Consider the following 17225-nt stretch of genomic DNA (forward strand, 5'->3'; position numbering starts at 1 on the left):
TTGATGCTCTAATTACCTCTTTTCAGCTATGTTTGTGCCTTATTAGTAATGAAAGCAAACCTTTCAAGTGCATGAGCACTGTAAATGAGCATGTTTAATAATTCATGCATTTTGGCTTAATTAGTACAAAAGACATTCTAAAACTACACTTTTCTGATGCATTTTTAAAAATGGGGTTTGGACTGGATGATCTTCAGAGGTCCCTTCCCATCCTGACCTTTCAGTGATTCTGCAATTTTTTAAGAAAGGAGAATTTGCTTTATAAGAACCTCGAGTTTGTACAGAAATAATGAGCACCCAGTCAAATCTGAATGCTGCAATTTAAGCCAGAGCTACCTCAGTCTTTTTTTTTTTTTTTCTTAATGGCCAACCCTCTAATGAATTATTTAGTATAGTACATTTAAGAAAATGTTAGTTGAAGTAAATATTTGTAAACAAATGCTAAAAATCACTTACTGTGATATTTACAATAAGCAAAACATTCTACCAAAAAGGAAATATTTTCTGAGTTAATGCAACTCAACTGAATAAAAATAAATTATCCTTATTTCAGTGCAACTAAGCTGATATAAAACACTTTGCAAAAACAAAAACAAAAACAAAAAACCAAAAAACCCCCAGACATTTTTAGCCCTATTCCAGAGGTCAGCTTCAGGTGTGGGAAGGGGTGGGATGAATTTGACAGGCTACATGCAGGGAAAAACATCACTGCTGAATTTTTCTTGGATTTTATTCAAGATAGCTGTCTCATCTGCAGAACTAAACCAAGCTGAGAAGCACTCCTTTCTCCCAAAAGATTTACCTCATTCCTCTTTCAAATGCCAGAGAGCTTGCATGGTGTTTTTCTTTTTGCTTTCATCTACTCCAGATAAAAAAAAATTTCTAAGGATTTGTGCTATTTTCAATTCAAGGATCATCACAGACTGCAAAAAAAGATGCTCTTACCAAGTTTTTACATGAGAGGTCAATGCATTTTCTCATGAATCAGAGCCTCCACTAAAGCAAAAGCAATTTGTCTTCACAACACTCCAACAGAGATACCATCAGTGAGGGTGACAGCCTCAGGGTTTTCAAGTTGTGGTTGCCATGTGGAGGAAATTCTGTGCTATTTGAGAGATTATCTCAGAAAGTTTTGAGCAGCAGGGCTGGTGACTGTGACAGGGTGTTTTATTTAACAAAGGTAAGGATGAGGCTGCTTGAACAGGGCATTCACACATCCTGCTTCAAGAGGTGAGTGGGCAGGAGAAAAGCTCTCTGAGATTTCTCTGGGATGATTCCATGGGATCAAAAACCATGCCAGGGTTGAGTCCCTACAGCCCTGTTAGCTCAGGGAAGGTGCTGATGTAATTATGTTGATTTAGGAGCAAATTATGACCTTGTGCAGTGCTGGGGGTGTACAAGTGCTGTGCAGATGGAGTCCCACTCTGCTGGGCATCTCCTGGCTTTGCTGACTTTGGAAGGGGAAGCACTGATGGGATGTTGTGTTTTCCTTTGAAAGGAAGCAAAGGAGACAGAGCTGCTGACGTAGTTCCAAGCTCAGGTTTATGCTGATTAAAAAAATTACAGTTGGTTTTTCCAGCTCACTAGCACAGTAAATAAATCAGTGAAGCCTTTGCTGCTACTCTCAGGCTGTTTTTCAGGACAAAGACTGTCTATAAAGGAAAACCTGCATTAGAAACAAGGAAAGAGTGAAGAGTTTGCAAGGATGAGGTGACAGGTTTGCTGAAAAAAACGAGTGTAAGTGATGCTCAGAGGCCTTTGTCACATCCAGAACTGACACACCATTAAAAACTTAGCAGGCAAAGCTTTCTTGGACAGCAGCAGCTTGGGCTGAAGCCAGGCTGATAGCAGCAGTAACATTTCTCACAATTGCTGCTGTCAGTGTTGGAATCCTGCTGGTGCTCCCTCCCTGTCCATCTCGGGTCCGCACTGCGCCGAAACCATCCCCTCACCTGCAGGGCTCTGCAGCACCAGGGATAAACACACCTAATGAGCAATAAAGCCAATTATTTGCCTAGCCTGGCCCTGTGTCCTGCTCAGCCAAGGAGGGAGGGTGAAGGGGATCAGTCCTGCACCTCCCTGCTTGGCTGATACAGGTCCCAGCATCTGCTCAGTGCAGAGATGCCTTCCCAATTTATTGGATAATTTTTATTTCCTCGCAGCAAAATGCCACAAGTAGAGTAAAAATTTCTGAAGAGTGCCTTGAATGCCAGAGCTCCACTTTCTAGAGCCAGTGTTGATCAGTAATGGAAATGGAGATGGAATTTCCATGTGCAAATTTCTGACTGGCCATATTAGTGAGAATCTCACCTCCCTCTCTGTCGACAGGAGCACACCATTATTATCAGCACACAGAGGCTCCTACTGAGGCCACTTTTTCAAGACAAAAAACTGGATTTAATAATCCTCTGAGGTGATCCAGAACAAATGGCAGAAGGTCTGAGAACGGCCAAGCAGCAGAAGGGGAAAGGAAGGAGGGAGGGAGGGAGGGAGGGAGGGAGGGAGGGAGGGAGGGAGGGAGGGAGGAAGGGAGGAAGGAAGTGGCGGAAGGAAGTGGCGGAAGGAAGGAAGTGGCGGAAGGAAGTGGCGGAAGTGGCGGAAGTGGCGGAAGTGGCGGAAGTGGCGGAAGTGGCGGAAGGAAGGAAGGAAGGAAGGAAGGAAGGAAGGAAGGAAGGAAGGAAGGAAGGAAGGAAGGAAGGAAGGAAGGAAGGAAGGAAGGAAGGAAGGAAGGAAGGAAGGAAGGAAGGAAGGAAGGAAGGAAGGAAGGAAGGAAGGAAGGAAGGAGAAGGCAGGGCACAGCTTCCTCACGAGTGGAAAAGCTGCTGTGAGAGCAGGCACGTGCCCTTCCCTTCTCCAGAGCAGCTTCAGCCTCTGCCCAGGTGCCCAGGAAAATGATGAAAGTGCTCAGCATTTGGGGGGTGCTTTTAAACTGACTGAATGCAGGACTCATTTCAGCTGCCACCCTGCCCTTCCTGGCTCTCTGACCCACAGCATCTCATCCTCTCGTGCTTCTCTCTGTGTTTCAGCAGGCAGAAACACACCCCACCCTTATGCTGTTTATACATTTTTCACCTAAACAGGTGAAAAAGAAATAGCCAGGTTTCCCATTCCTAGCTGGAGATATCAGAATTCCCTGTCAAGCCTGCAGGGCTGTACTTTGTAACTTTCTGCACCAAAACTGCACCCTCATGGATGGTTTGGAGATCCACAACACCTTGTTAGATGTTTCACATTGCAGTCTGCTAAAACTGGCATTTTCATAAAAATACTCAAAATACCAGCTGTGATTCACAGAGCAAAATAAAAACAACAGTTGCTGTTGACTACAATTGTTGGAGTTATCTCTTAAAGAACACCAGGGTATCAGGAAATCTGTAGTTCAGGAGCCAAATTTGCAACTGCTATAAATCACTGACTCTATTGATTCCAGCAAGACTTTAAATTGATTTCTACTTACTGGAGATTAGGTTTAAGTGACTGAAAACGAGGATTCCAACTAATGTGGATTTTTTTCTCTTTTTTAAAAGGTGATTCATTTTGTTATTTAGATTTAAGCCTTCTGATTCCAAGAAAAAGCCTTTGATCAAGATGTCTTAAAGCAAAAGCATGACTGCTGTAGCTGAACTGAGATCATCCATCTGAACTCCACTGACACAACAGACTGTGCAGCTGCCTGAGAGGATGGCAGGAGCCTTGATTATCACATTGTTACCTCTTCCTGGAAGATCTAATGGAACAGGAATTGAAGCACGTTTTTGGTTTGCATTTCTCTAAGCAGAACTTTAGTCTCTCACACAGTGCTGCACTTTCAAAGGACCTGCCAGATGCTTTGTCCTTTCCAGAAGGAACTTTAAGGAGTACTGATGTATTTTTAAGGGCTTTTCTGACACTGAGATGAGTAAGGAAGGAGAAATTGATTAACTCCAGGGGTCAGATAGATTTAGACCTTATGGATAAGCCCTGTGGATGTCCAGCCTCACAGGGCTGCTGCAGCTGCAGAACTGATCCCCTCCTGCTTGGGTTTAATGAGGTGTCTAAGTTATAATAACATGTAAAAGGGGCCTCACTGTGTAAATCAATACCCACCCCGGGCCTAAAGGCAGCAAATCTGTCAATAAATAATGAAATGGTGACAGGAAAGGTGAGGCCAGGAGTGCTCCTTTCCTGTCTGCGCCTTGTCACGCAAGCGGCCTCATGCATTTTTAAGGATGTTCTGAGACAGCACTCTCCTGCCCAGTGGCTGGGAAAACTTGGAAAACTGTGCTGGAAGCCTCAGTGAGGTGCTCCTGGTTAGCAAAGGTGGATTTTTAAAACTCATTTGCTGCTCCTGGGTGCAGTGAACAGAAGCTGCTCAATTACACATCATTTCAGCTGGGGGTGAAATCGATGGTGGCTCCATGGAAACAGGATTAGTCCTGAGATGTGTTGGGAGCCTGGAGTCAGCACAGAGGCTGGACAAGGTGAGGAGATTCAGGGGTCACTGGAACCAGCAGGAGCTGCTCTGTTGACCTCTCCAGGTGTGAGAAATGAATTTTTAAAGGACTCTCGAAACCTGACTGAAAGGTCACAAAGTCTTGTACATCTGTATGCAAACTCTGAGATAAGGTGTGCTGATAAGGAAGGCCATGGAATGGAGATGACATGCTTGGGAAAGAGATTGAACTAGAAACAAGTTTCAAAAGATTGCCTTGCAAAAAGACCAGATATTTTGGAGAATTAGAACTGTGAAAGATGCATTGTAGCAAGACCACATGGGGTAAAATAATAGGTGAACTATTATTTATAAGGTGCTACTAATAGGACCTGAAAGCAGGGCTGGATCTGTTCTTGTCTGGATGGAAACCCCTGCTGCTGGTTACCTTGGGCTGGCTGACAGCAAAAAATCACCCACACTGTGTCCCAACACTGTGAAGGTGAAATTGTTTGGCATTTTCAAAATAATAGGTGGTGTTAGAAGTATTAGCAGCAGCATTGTGTGGCAAAAGCTAACAGGCTGAAATACATTTATAGGGTATTGGAACCAGGAAATAGGGTGGCTTCTGATAGAATGGTGTTAAATTTACATCTATTCTGTCTCACCCTTCTATGACACTGATAATGGAATAAAATCTCTTAAAATGCCTCTCAGTTTCCCTGTCTCTGTAGAGCTGGGATTTTTCCAACATCAGGCTCTGAGCCATTCCTGTGAATTCAGGGATAAACCTGACCATGCCACAGCAACAGGGGAGCAAAAACGCTGCTCACAGAGCTGGGCAGGTCGGGCTGCAGCAGGGAAACCAACATCAGCAGTGCCCTGCTCCCTGCTGAGTTAGTGGGGATTTCTGTAGGAATTTCTGTCCCTCACTCTCCCCAGGTGCCTCAGTCTGAATCCCCTGAGTGGTGCTGAGGTGCAGCATTGCCTTTTGCCTTTCTGTTAATTCATCCCCTGGGACCGGGGGTTCTCACAGCTCCCACATTTAAATTAGGGATGCTGAGCATTTCCATGCTGAAATCCACCTGCAGAGCTGTGCTTTAAAGGGCAGCACATGAAGCTCTTCCATGGATGGCACAGACCATCATTACCATCAGATTAGGACTGCTAAAAACTAAGGTTTTTTTTCTCTAGTGATATGATTTCCTGCTTTCATTTCCAAGAAGAGCACAAGCACGACCTTTCTTGCAGGTAAGATCTGGTTTCCATTTTCAGGGGTGGTAGTGCCAGCTCTCCTGTAGGGCTCAGATTACACTCAGGTCCTCTTGGCACAGGGGACAACAGAGCCCGAATTAATTAAATCAGGAATGGCTGTAAATGTCTGCAAGGACCTTAAAGCAGGGCTGGATCTGTTCTTGTCTGGATGGAAAGCCCAGCCTTGAGCTGACTGACAGCAAAAACCACACACACTGTGTCCCAACACTGTGAAGGTGAAATTATTTGGCATTTTCAAAATTAAAAATCTAGTTTTTATAGAAGTGAGGTTCAAGTTAGGGACACTTAACAGAGGTGTTCTAAAATATCTGTTGTGCTAATTGAAGTGGACACAGCATCTTTGCCTTGAATTGGAAACTTTGCTAGTAGTTTTAACAATTTAATATTAAAGTTATGACTGTAAGAACATGAAAGTAGGTGAAAATTTACTGCTAAATGGAATCCTTGGTTAAAGCATAAAAACTCTTTAGTAACTACAGCTCACTCAAATGTGTCTAAAGCTACAGACAACATGGGTAGTCTAATAGCTGCAGCTTATATATATATATATATTTTTTTTAAATATATATATATATATAAATATATATAATATATATATATATATGGACCACAAAGCAAATAATCCACTTTAGAAAACAAAAATTAAATTAAAAAAAATTTTAAAACCTCACTATTAATAAGAAAGATCATGTTGCTAATCAGAAGATAGGACACTGGCATCCTAGGGGGGAGGGAGGGGGTTTCCTTAATGTGCAAATTTCAGTCTAGAAAAAATAGAAAAAACTCCCCCAAGAGTATCCTGAACCAGCACAGTCTGGGATGCTGTTTTTTTTCCAAAGTCAGTGTTAATTTTGAAATCAAAATAAAGAATACATTAGGAAGCAACAGGAAAAGGTAATTTTTTTGCTACACACTCCTCACAGTGTCTTTGAGGAATTGGTACCACTTGTTTCTCTCCTCTAATTAAAAAATCTCTTCCCAGCACCCCTATCACTGAGTCAGAGGTGACAATTGCAAAAATAATTTACATTACTTTAATCGCAGACTCACAGAAGGGTTTGAGTTGGATGTTAAAGATCATTTAGTTTCAAATCCTTCCACTCTCCCAGGCTGTTCCAAGCCCAGTCCAGCCTGGCTCTGATCCCATCCAGGGATGAGGCAGCCTCAGCTTTTCTGGAAAACCTGTTCCAGTGCCCCCAATGACTTGGATTTATGTTGCAGACATCTCCTATAGTACCTAAAATGAGACTTCCACATCACAATTGCACAGAAACCTTGTAACTGAACAGCTGTCCTATTTAAACTCAAGATTCACACTGTTATTGTTTTCCTTTCTGATCCCAGAATATTTCAGCTTCTGATCTGAACCTGTTTAAGTTCATTTTTATTGTACTGGCGTGGTTAAAAAACTTGCAGGGTGAACCTTCCTGTCTGCAAATCCACCAGAATAAAAACCAAAGCCAGTGATATCAGGTATGTAGTCACATCAAATGAAATGCAGAATTAAATGGTTCTCATCCCTGCAGAACATTCAGCTTTTCTCAGCTGAAGGAGCAAAAGCTGCTGATACTCCACAGAAATAAAACCTGAGAGAAGATAAAGGCAATTTCCTCTCATCACTGATGTGCCATTTCTAGGATAAGCAGCAAATGGCACAGTCTGTCTTTCTGTGATGTGCCCCTGCTTTTCCAACAGTGCAGCAGAAAATAAAGAGAAGGTGTTCTGTGCACAGAAGGATTTAATATGGAAACATTAGAGATGCTCATCTAGGGGAGCAATTTCAGTATATACATAAGTATATGTACAAATTAACAGTCATGCTAAGAGTATTTACTGCTGTTAAAAGTGTAGGCAAGAAGGTTTTTTCACCACTCTGTGCCTCTCCTTCTGTTTTTCCACCTGCTTATTTTGATTTTTCTCCTTATGTACTCCTCTCTAAACTGGATCTTGGTCTCCCACTGTAGAGTCAGGATGGGGATTTCTCTGTTCTGTATACACATCACACACAATATGTGCATATATATTCATATTTTTTCATATCTATTCTATTTCAAATATTTCATGTATATATTTCATATATATATATGAAATATATATTCTGTACTTCAAACCAGACAGTGCAAATATAAAACCAGAACAGAAAACAACCCTTGTCTCAGCCTTTGTGGGCTTTGCTTTGTGATTTCTGAACAACAACAACAACAAAATATATAGATTCCTCTGCATCTTCAAGAAATTCAGTTTTGGATCTGGAAACAATGGAATTAATGGAATTATTCCCCATTTTCAGTCAGGATAAAATAACAGGCATGGGGGAAGGAGGCTAAAGGTGAGCTGCCAAGAGTCCCAGCCTTTGCTGAATCCCCTGAGGCCAAATTTGTGTTGAATTCAGTCACAGCCAGTGGGGCTCTGTCTGCAGCTTCCCAAGAAAAACCCACTCCCTAAATGGACTCCAATCCCTGTGTCAGAGGGAAAGAGCTCCTTCACCCCTGAACTCACAGGGCAGAGAAAAAGAGTTCACATCTTGGGGCTGACACTGGAAAAATACTGTGCCTTCCATTGCTGCCTGATTCTTATTTTTCTCATTATGCTAAGCAGCTTATTTTTAGCTGCAGTGACTGAATTCTGGAAAAGAAGATTTGTTTCTTGACTTGGGTGTTTCAAACAACATTCAGGCACTGCAGGTGATATCCAGACTGCATTTAAGGGACCCTTGTAAATCTTTTCATAAATTACTTGCACTCTTTAGCTCAAGGCTTGTCTACATGTTAAGGCTTTGCTGTTCAATCATCAGGATTAGTCAAAACAGCGAGAAACTTCTGAATTGGGTCAAAAATGCTAATGAAGGTATTTGAAAAACTGAGAGAACCTGATCATTCAGCAAAGCTGGAGAGGTTAAATCAGTATTTTTTCCTAGTTAATATGCAGTAGCTTTAAGGGATAGACTTGGGCTGATGGACTGAGGTGCCCATCTGTAAAAACCCAAAAAGTGCCCAAATGTGGATGGTGAGGGCTTGGTGGAGAGTAGGCCTGGCCTGGCCTTGGGCTGGTGTTAAAAGGCAATTTCAGCTGGCCAAATCTCCTCTGGGACATGGGGGCCAAGGAGAAGGGCTGGAAAATGGAGAGGAGAGAAATGTTCTTGTCCACCAGGCAAGAACACAAGGACAGCAGCAGGAAAATCCCAGGAGAGCACCCAGGTTCCCTAGGGAGAGTGGGGTGTCCCTGAAATCTTCATAGGTGTGAAATCAGTCCGTGGAAAATCCTTTTTTTCAGAGTTTGCCTCTCCAAAAATGCCATTTGTCCCCACTCATAAGCAGGCTTCTTTGCAAACTGGTTCCTTTCACCAGCTGAAAGTTTGTGGAGGAAGTTCTGAGATATAAAATCTTGGGATGCTTTAAATGGATTTCCAAATCTACTAGAGATCCCTGAGAGACATTTCTTCTCTGGGATCATATTTGGGATGCTTTTGTCCTTCATGTGATCTCTCCCCACTTTTGAGGAGGTGGGGTGGTCAAAAATGACCCTGAACTTGTTTTGTGACATCAGGTAGAGAAATTCCTGGTCCAAGTCAAACAATCCCTTAAGGGCAATGTCAAATATAATAAAAGGTTCTTTTTACTGCTGATTAGCAAAAGAGAAAAATATAACTGAGGGTTTGATTTTGCAGTACCCCTGTGGGAAAGGAAGTTCCTGCAAACTGAAAGAAATTAAAATTTTCTAGATATTTCCCATTCAAGCCCTCATCTGATGTTATTCCTTCCAAGCATGAACTCCATTGCCAGGGGATGCAAGTAAGTGGTCTGTCCACAAAAGAACCCCAGACATAAATAGTACTTGGGATGCAAAAATATCAAAATATTTCCCAGTTAATAGTGGTTCTTTTCTCCAGCACAATAATTTAGGAGTAAAGAGAAGAAAAAAAAACCCAACAGGCTTCTTGGCTGAGGCTATTACTGAGATTTAAAATTATAATAATGGGAATCTATTTTTAATAAACTGCTCCAGCAATGTTTATTGCAGTGAAGAATAATTGTTATGATAACTCAATTTGTGATTATTATTCTTAAAACAGAAAAAAGGAACATTATTATAAAACTCCTTGAACCTCTACAATTATCTTCCATTTTTCTACATTACAGACTCTTTGATGGCACAGTGGGAGGTAGGAAGAGAGTGCATTTCTTTCCAATTTCTGTCCCTTTTTTGGAGGATGAGGGACTGACTCATTTGTCAACCTCACAGGTAAACTTGGGTTTACAATTGTTGAAATTTATGAATATTTAAAGGAAAAATTGCCTCAGTTTTGCTCTGCTTAAATGATTCCTTGAGGACCTGATCTTACTAACCAAGCTGGTGGTTACTGACAGCTGTGGGGAGGAGAACAATAATCCAAACCCCAAATTTCTGGGAGTTTTGATGCTGAGAAAGAAGCAATGAAAAAACAATGTGTTGCCACCATTTTTACAGCATGAAGGATTTTAACACTGCACAGGAGCTGAGAGGACCCACTTTTGTAAAGGATGGGATTTATCCCACAGCTTTAAAATCCTGCTGCACTGTTTTCACTGCTTCAATTCTCTCTTTTAAGGTGCCTCCTGGGACACCTGACTATTCTGATGGCTTCTTGAAAAATGTCACCATCTACAGGAGGTCACATTCAAGGTGTGGGCAGATGAGCTCTGACAGTCCACAAAACAGCCCACGATTTTGTGCAGTCCACAACAGCTCATGTGCAGGTCTGCATCCATCCCTGCACTTTTGGGGAGCTGTGCAGGGGCTGCTGGCAGGCAGCAATTCCAGTTGGCTTGGCAGTTTGTAATGTGATACTACAAAAGGGAAAATGGTGGTGGTGCTAATGATGAGGCATGAACTACAAATAATCACAGAATCTCAGAATGGTTTGGGTTGGTTGAAGATCCTCCAGTGCCACCCCTGCCATGGCAGGGACACCTCCCACTAATGTCCCAGGCTGCTCCCAGCCCCAGTGTCCAACCTGGCCTTGGGCACTGCCAGGGATCCAGGGGCAGCCACAGCTGCTCTGGACAATCTGTTCTAATCTTATATTTTTTATCTTTTTTATCTTTTTCCAAAAATCTGCTTGGGGCGTTGTGAAGATCAGAACACAAGGATGTGTGAGACATGCTTTCAAAACACCAAATGTTGGAATGAATTAAAAAATATCTTACTTCCACATTCCATTTCCTGTAGCTATGACTTTTGAAAACTCAGAAAAATTCCTGAAGTTTTTTTTTTCTTTTTAATTGAAGACTGTTTAAAAAAATGTTTTCCTTATACTTTAAAGTTTTGTCCCGGTGTGAGGACAACATCTACAGCTGCTTGTGCCATCAGTTGAAGTGTGCTCCTGTCTAGGAGAGCTGGTTGATATTCAAGGATCACCTTCTCCAAGCTCAGCGAGCAGAAGCTCAGGCAAAAATCCTGGGAGGCCTCTATGGATGAAGAAAAAGCTCCTGGCAAAACTCAGACACGGAGAGGGAGTTCCCAAGAGGGTGGAAGCAGGCAAGAAAAAACCCAGAGGGAATACAGAGACATTATCCAAACATTCAGAAATGGGGTTAGGAAAGCCCAAGCCCAGCTGAAGTTGAATCTGTCCAGGGATGTCAAAGATGGAAAGAAAAAGGAAAGGGAAAAAGAAGGAAAAGGGGAAAGGAAAAGGGAGGGGAGGGAAAGGGAAAGGGAAAGGGAAAGGGAAAGGGAAAGGGAAAGGGAAAGGGAAAGGGAAAGGGAAAGGGAAAGGGAAAGGGAAAGGGAAAGGGAAAGGGAAAGGGAAAGGAAGGGAAGGGAAGGGAAGGGAAGGGAAGGGAAGGGAAGGGAAGGGAAGGGAAGGGAAGGGAAGGAAAGGAAAGGAAAGGAAAGGAAAGGAAAGGAAAGGAAAGGAAAGGAAAGGAAAGGAAAGGAAAGGAAAGGAAAGGAAAGGAAAGGAAAGGAAAGGAAAGGAAAGGAAAGGAAAGGAAAGGAAAGGAAAGGAAAGGAAAGGAAAGGAAAGGAAAGGAAAGGAGGTCTTCTGAAAGTTTCTGGTGACACCAGGAAGGCCAGGGAAACTGTGGCCCCACTGCTGAGTGGAACCTGGTGACACAGGACATGGAAGAGGCTGAGACCCTGAATGCCTTGCTGGCCTCAACCTCCCCTGGCCAGAGCAGCCTTCAGGAATCCCAGGTCCAAGAGATCAGTGGAAGGGTCTGGAGCAACAGACTCAGCCCTGGTGGGCAAGGATCAGGTCAGGGAATGCTTAAGCAAACTGGATATGTGTAAATGCATGGACTTTGATGAAATGTGGCCACAGGGGTGAGGGAACTGGCAGATGCCATGGAGGGCCCTGTCAATAGCCTTGGAGTGATCATGGGGTTGGCAGAAGGGCCTCCAGACTGCAGAAAAGCAAATGCCACTCCTGTCTAAGAGAAGGACAAAAAGGAGGATGCAGGAACCAAGAAGCCTCTGAACCTCATCTCCATCCCAGGAATTCACCAGCAAACTCCTGAGAGTTACCTTCTGAGAATTAATTTTCAGCTTTGCCATTGGGTGGATTCATTTCCAAAGTCCCCATTTAACAAAATAAGTTTTTCTCACAGTCTTTCTTCAGACTGTCTTATAATTGCTGGGAATTATTTTGAAAAACAGATAGTTCTTATTGCAAACCCTCAAAACTTTAGTGCACCCATAAGATGCAACAGGCAGCAGTTTGGAAAGGGAGGACAGAAATTAGGTAGGAGAGGCAGAAGTGATTGAAAGTGACATTTTCCCAGGAAAATTAAATTGGCTGAGAAGAAAAGCAAAGCACCATGAAAACAGGTGAAAGTTCTCTTGAAAGAAAAGATTTACTTCAAGGAAGAATAAAGGTGTGCTGAAGCAGCACAGTGATTTATCTCAAATGTTCTTGTCTACTGAAACCAAATACCTGAAGTTTTTTTATTTCTTCACCACGTCCTTAAATGGAGAATGACTTTGATTAATTGTATTTGAATTACAAATTACCTCTGGCAAATTTCTGAAGTGGTGGGTAAAAGAAGAAAGATGCCCAGTAAGTGTTTCCTCACTGACTTGAAAATTAAAATATTGGTCTGTCTGCTACTGCTGAAAGTTCTTTCTATCCATATGTTTTGTTTAAAACCCTTCATAAAGTGACCTTTAATAATGCATTATTCAATATTTATGGGTCAACATTCAAATTGCCCCACTGGAACACTCAATTATTCTTTCAAGGTAATGAAGCTAATTATTAATTTTATAATATATTTAATTTTCCTTGCTGCAAAGGAAAGCTAGAGTTAATCAAGAAAAGTAAGGAAAAAAAGTAAAGCCATTAAAAATAATAGAGCTAAACATGACTACAAGTCTGTAAATCACTGGAGGGGCCCTAAGGTTGTTTCAACCCTGGAAGATTTTTTACTTAAGCACAGAGATCAAATTTTGGTTCTATCTTCCCTCAAGAAAACCAGCTTTATATGGAATACATTAGAATATTTCCAAATACTAAATATGCAAAAGTAATGCACTTGGAACATGAAAGGAAAGATACCAAGATATTTGTTAAAGAAATGATTAAAAAATATCTGTTGACTGCTTGGAAGGAGAGAGTTCAGTTTTGACTTAGCTGTGACTGCAGATGCTTCCCTTTAGCAGAGTAGGGACAAATATTTATCTTACTCCTTTGGAGCTAGAAATGAAAAATATTCCTATCTTTATCTATTTCTACAGCTCCTGGGTTTGCGGTTCTACCCTGTGACTACACAGAAATCAGCAATTTCTCCCACTACTTTATTTCTTACTTATTTTCCCTCTTATCTATCTGATTTCCTGACACACTAATTTCCTGCCTGGAGTATTATAACTGTCTCTCTTCTGCTTGGGCTTTTTCTTCCCACATTTTTCTTTCAGCTTTCTCCAGCCCAACCCCTGATGCTTTCTTTTCAGTGTTCCTGCTCCTGAATGGCCCTTCCTGATCCCACTGCCTCCCTTCCATTCCTCTGTCCTCACAACCACTGCTTGTTATGGTGAATATTGAACAAAAGACCCTCCAGAGATCATTCAGTACTCTTTTTCACATAGATCAGCACCTCTGATTATTTTCTGTGGATCTGAGCAGCAGCACTCACACTGGCAAAATTGTAGAATAAAATAAAATAAAATACACAAGAAAAAATTAAATAATACAAAATAAAAGAAATCATGTTTTCAGAAAGCAAACAAATATAATTATGCCTTTTTCCCATTTGAATCCTACTCTGCTGTGTCATATCCTGTATCCTGTAACAAAGGCTGACAAATCTTCTGAGATTTTATAATCTGCCTGATCTCAGAGTACCACAAATAACCTGCCTGTGCTGTTGGGAACTAAAGAATCAGTAGAAACACCATGTTTGTGATCTGGAAATGTGACTGAGCCCAAGAGTTGGATGTACCTCAAGTACCTTTGGGGGAAAGTTAGGATTTCTGTATAACTGATGATATGATTAAGTATTAGTTGTTTATTGTTTATATTATATACATTTATAGATTTTATAAATTATTAAGCATACATTTTTTGATTGGTGTCTTTGTTTTGTTGATTTGTTTTTTTGTCTGCATTTTTTTGGAGTATATGGTTATTGTTTAGGTGCTTTATAGTTTTTTGTTATTTAGTTTTTGTGGTCTTGATATTTGGTTTCTTATTATTTTCTTTTTTAATTAGTACAATTTATGTATTATAATTTTTATTAGATTTTATCATTTTATTAAATTTTATTATTTTTATATTATTTAATTTTATTATATTTTTAATTTAGTACAATTTGTTTTTTATAATTTAGTGCAATTTTTCAGTAGCTTTGATGAATTCTGGAGGCTTTGATAACAAATTTAGAAGCAGGCTGGTGCACACTATGGCTTAACCCTTGTAAATACATTTCAACATACCTTCAGGCAGCAAGGAGCTGAAACCTTAATTTTCTTCTTTTTTTTTTGTTCCCTCCTGATTTAGATATCCCAGGTTTGATATTAGGTGATGTCAAAGAGAGGAGTGGAACAGCTCCAGGACATCACAAAAGGGTGGTTACAAGTCTGACAAGCCACAAGGCAGAAGGGACAAGCTCATCTCCTGCAATCTGTCTTTATCAGCATTTAATGAGAGCCAACTTTGGCTCCCAAGCACGAAGCAGAACAGTGAGACAGGGTTTATTAGAGGCTGGTTGGAGCTGGAGATGGGCAGATGCACCCACATATGGTCTTATTTATCCCAGGAGGGTGAATGGCCTGATGGCTGCAAGTGTGAGGAGTGGATTTGATGGCTCAGCCAGCCTCTTCCTGCTCCTAAATGCCCACATTTTCTCTATGTGGGAGAATATGCTCACATGTTCCATTAGCTGGGGTTAGGATTTTAGCTTTTGTATTTATCATATATTTGTAATCCTGAAATTCTTCAGTGTGTAACTCTAAACTCCATACACAGTGTGAGCTGCTGCTTTCCCATTTTGGGTAGACACAACAATTCCTCTCCAGGCCTGGGAATCAAGGACACCTCACTGTCTTGAGCTCCAAGAAATGTAGACAAAAGTGAGGTGGGGAGGAGCAAACTTCCTTACCTGAAGCTGTAATTGGAAGATTAACCCCCAATATGCAAATGGACCAAATTTCTAAAAGTGTGAAAACCCATGACCCATCATCCATTTTGGGTGTAGCCCCTGGGAGGGTTTGTCTGCCCAAAATGTACCTGAAGGCCTATCAACAAATATAACTGCTTTTTACTCCCTTAATTTTGTCTGACCTCTGTTTTTAGGTAGCCCAAAAAGACATCAGCACAATCCCCAGTGTGGCATTCACATTCTCTGAAAAAATCCTCTTCGCCCAGGACTTTTCTCCTGGGAAGCTGAGAAGCCTCAGAGAAAAGGAAAACAATTCTTATCTCATTTGCTTCTCCTGTGTTTTGCTCACGTGTGGAATGTGTTTGGAGATTGTTTACCCACAGGTGATTGTTTCATTGCATTCTGCTGTGAGTTGTTTTCACTCTTTGGCCAATCAGGGCCAATCTGTGTCAGGGCTCTGGAGAGAGTAACAAGTTTTCATTATTATATTTTTAGCCTTCTGTAAGTATCTTTTCTGTGTTCTTTAGTATAGTATAGTATTCTTTAATATAATATAGTATAATAAAGTAATAAATTAGCCTTCTGACTGGATTCTGGTGTGAATTATTTTGACTCTCTGGCCAATCAGTGCCAAGCTGTGTCAGGACTCTGGAAAGAGTCACGAGTTTTCATTTTATTATCTTTTTAGCATTCAGTAAGTATCTTTTCTGTATTCTTTAGTATAGTGTAGTATTCTTTAATATAATATAGCATCATAAAGTAATAAATTAGCCATCTGATTGGATTCTGGTGTGAGTTGTTCTAACTCTTCTGGTGTGAGTTGTTTTCACTCATTGGCCAACCAGTGCCAAGCTGTGTCAGGACTCTGGAAAGAGTCATGAGTTTTTGTTATTATCTTTTTAGGATTCAGTATCTTTTCTGTATTCTTTGGTATAGCATAGCATTCTTTAATATAATATAGTATAATGAAGTAATAAATTAGCCTCTAAGAACATGGAGTCAGATGCATCATTCCTGGCATCCCTGCAAATACAACACCCCAGCCACATCTGTGACTAGTCACAGGAGATACTGTGATCCACCCTCTTCCCAGCCTGGACGTGGTGCCAAACCCTCCCTGGGATGCCCCAAACGCTCTCCCTGCTGCCTCACCTGGGCGATGTGCCTTGGGAACCGCCATGTTCATCACCCTCCCTCCGTCCTGAGGCTTGGGGGGGGAGGCAGTGAACCTGCAGATGCCCGACTCGGAGGGCGTGCTGGACGTCAGGCTGTCCGTGTAGTCGTTGGTCCCTGCCGTGAGCTGCTCCGAGGACGTGTCTGATATGAAGCACTCTGTGATGGTGAACTTGGCGTGCCTCAGCTGCTCTTCCATCTTGGCGTGCTCGTAGGCCCTGGCCAGCTCTTCGTAGGTGGAGGAGGCACTTTCTGTGGAGACCATGCTGCTCCTCGCCCGGTCTGAGCGGCAGGAACGGGGTAACGGGAGAGAGAAAACATATGCACAGTCTGGTTTTAGGTGGAAAGGCACGAGCTTGATATTTCAGAGTAAAGCAGAGAGCCCTTGAAATTATCAAGGTGATTTAAAGAATCTGCTTCAAATGCCTACACAAGTGTTACTTTAGTCAGGAACTTGACAATTATAGATAATCTAAAGTGAAGCTTTATCCTGTGAGCAGCTTAATGTGCCTTAGCATTATATTCATGTTTCTTTTATAAAAAATAACCTTTACTACATGGAAAATATTACCTTTTCACCCAAAAATGATTTCTCTAAATCTGAAATGCCTTCAAAAGGTTTCAAACCCACAAACCAGATTTTGCAAAATAAGAAACAGCTTTTTTACATTAGCTTTTTAATGCATCTCAGAAATATTTCACTGGGGCTATGTACAGGTGAGAAAGGAAAGTCTTTTTGTCCTGTTTCCATCATACATATATATTTTTTCTTTTTTTTGGAAAGTGCTGAG

General features: G+C 41.5%; 1 protein-coding gene across 1 annotated transcript in view; it reads right to left on the minus strand.

Annotated features, from left to right (window-relative positions):
• Positions 1-17225, minus strand: part of DSCAM (DS cell adhesion molecule) — a 471885-nt gene that overhangs the window by 4912 nt on the left and 449748 nt on the right. The window contains exon 32 of the mRNA XM_077170965.1: positions 16414-16716. Coding sequence (XP_077027080.1) covers positions 16414-16716 — 303 coding nt within the window. The remainder of the gene's footprint in view (positions 1-16413; positions 16717-17225) is intronic.

Source organism: Agelaius phoeniceus, chromosome 2 (genome assembly GCF_051311805.1).
Source record: "Agelaius phoeniceus isolate bAgePho1 chromosome 2, bAgePho1.hap1, whole genome shotgun sequence".
Lineage (NCBI taxonomy): Eukaryota > Metazoa > Chordata > Aves > Passeriformes > Icteridae > Agelaius > Agelaius phoeniceus.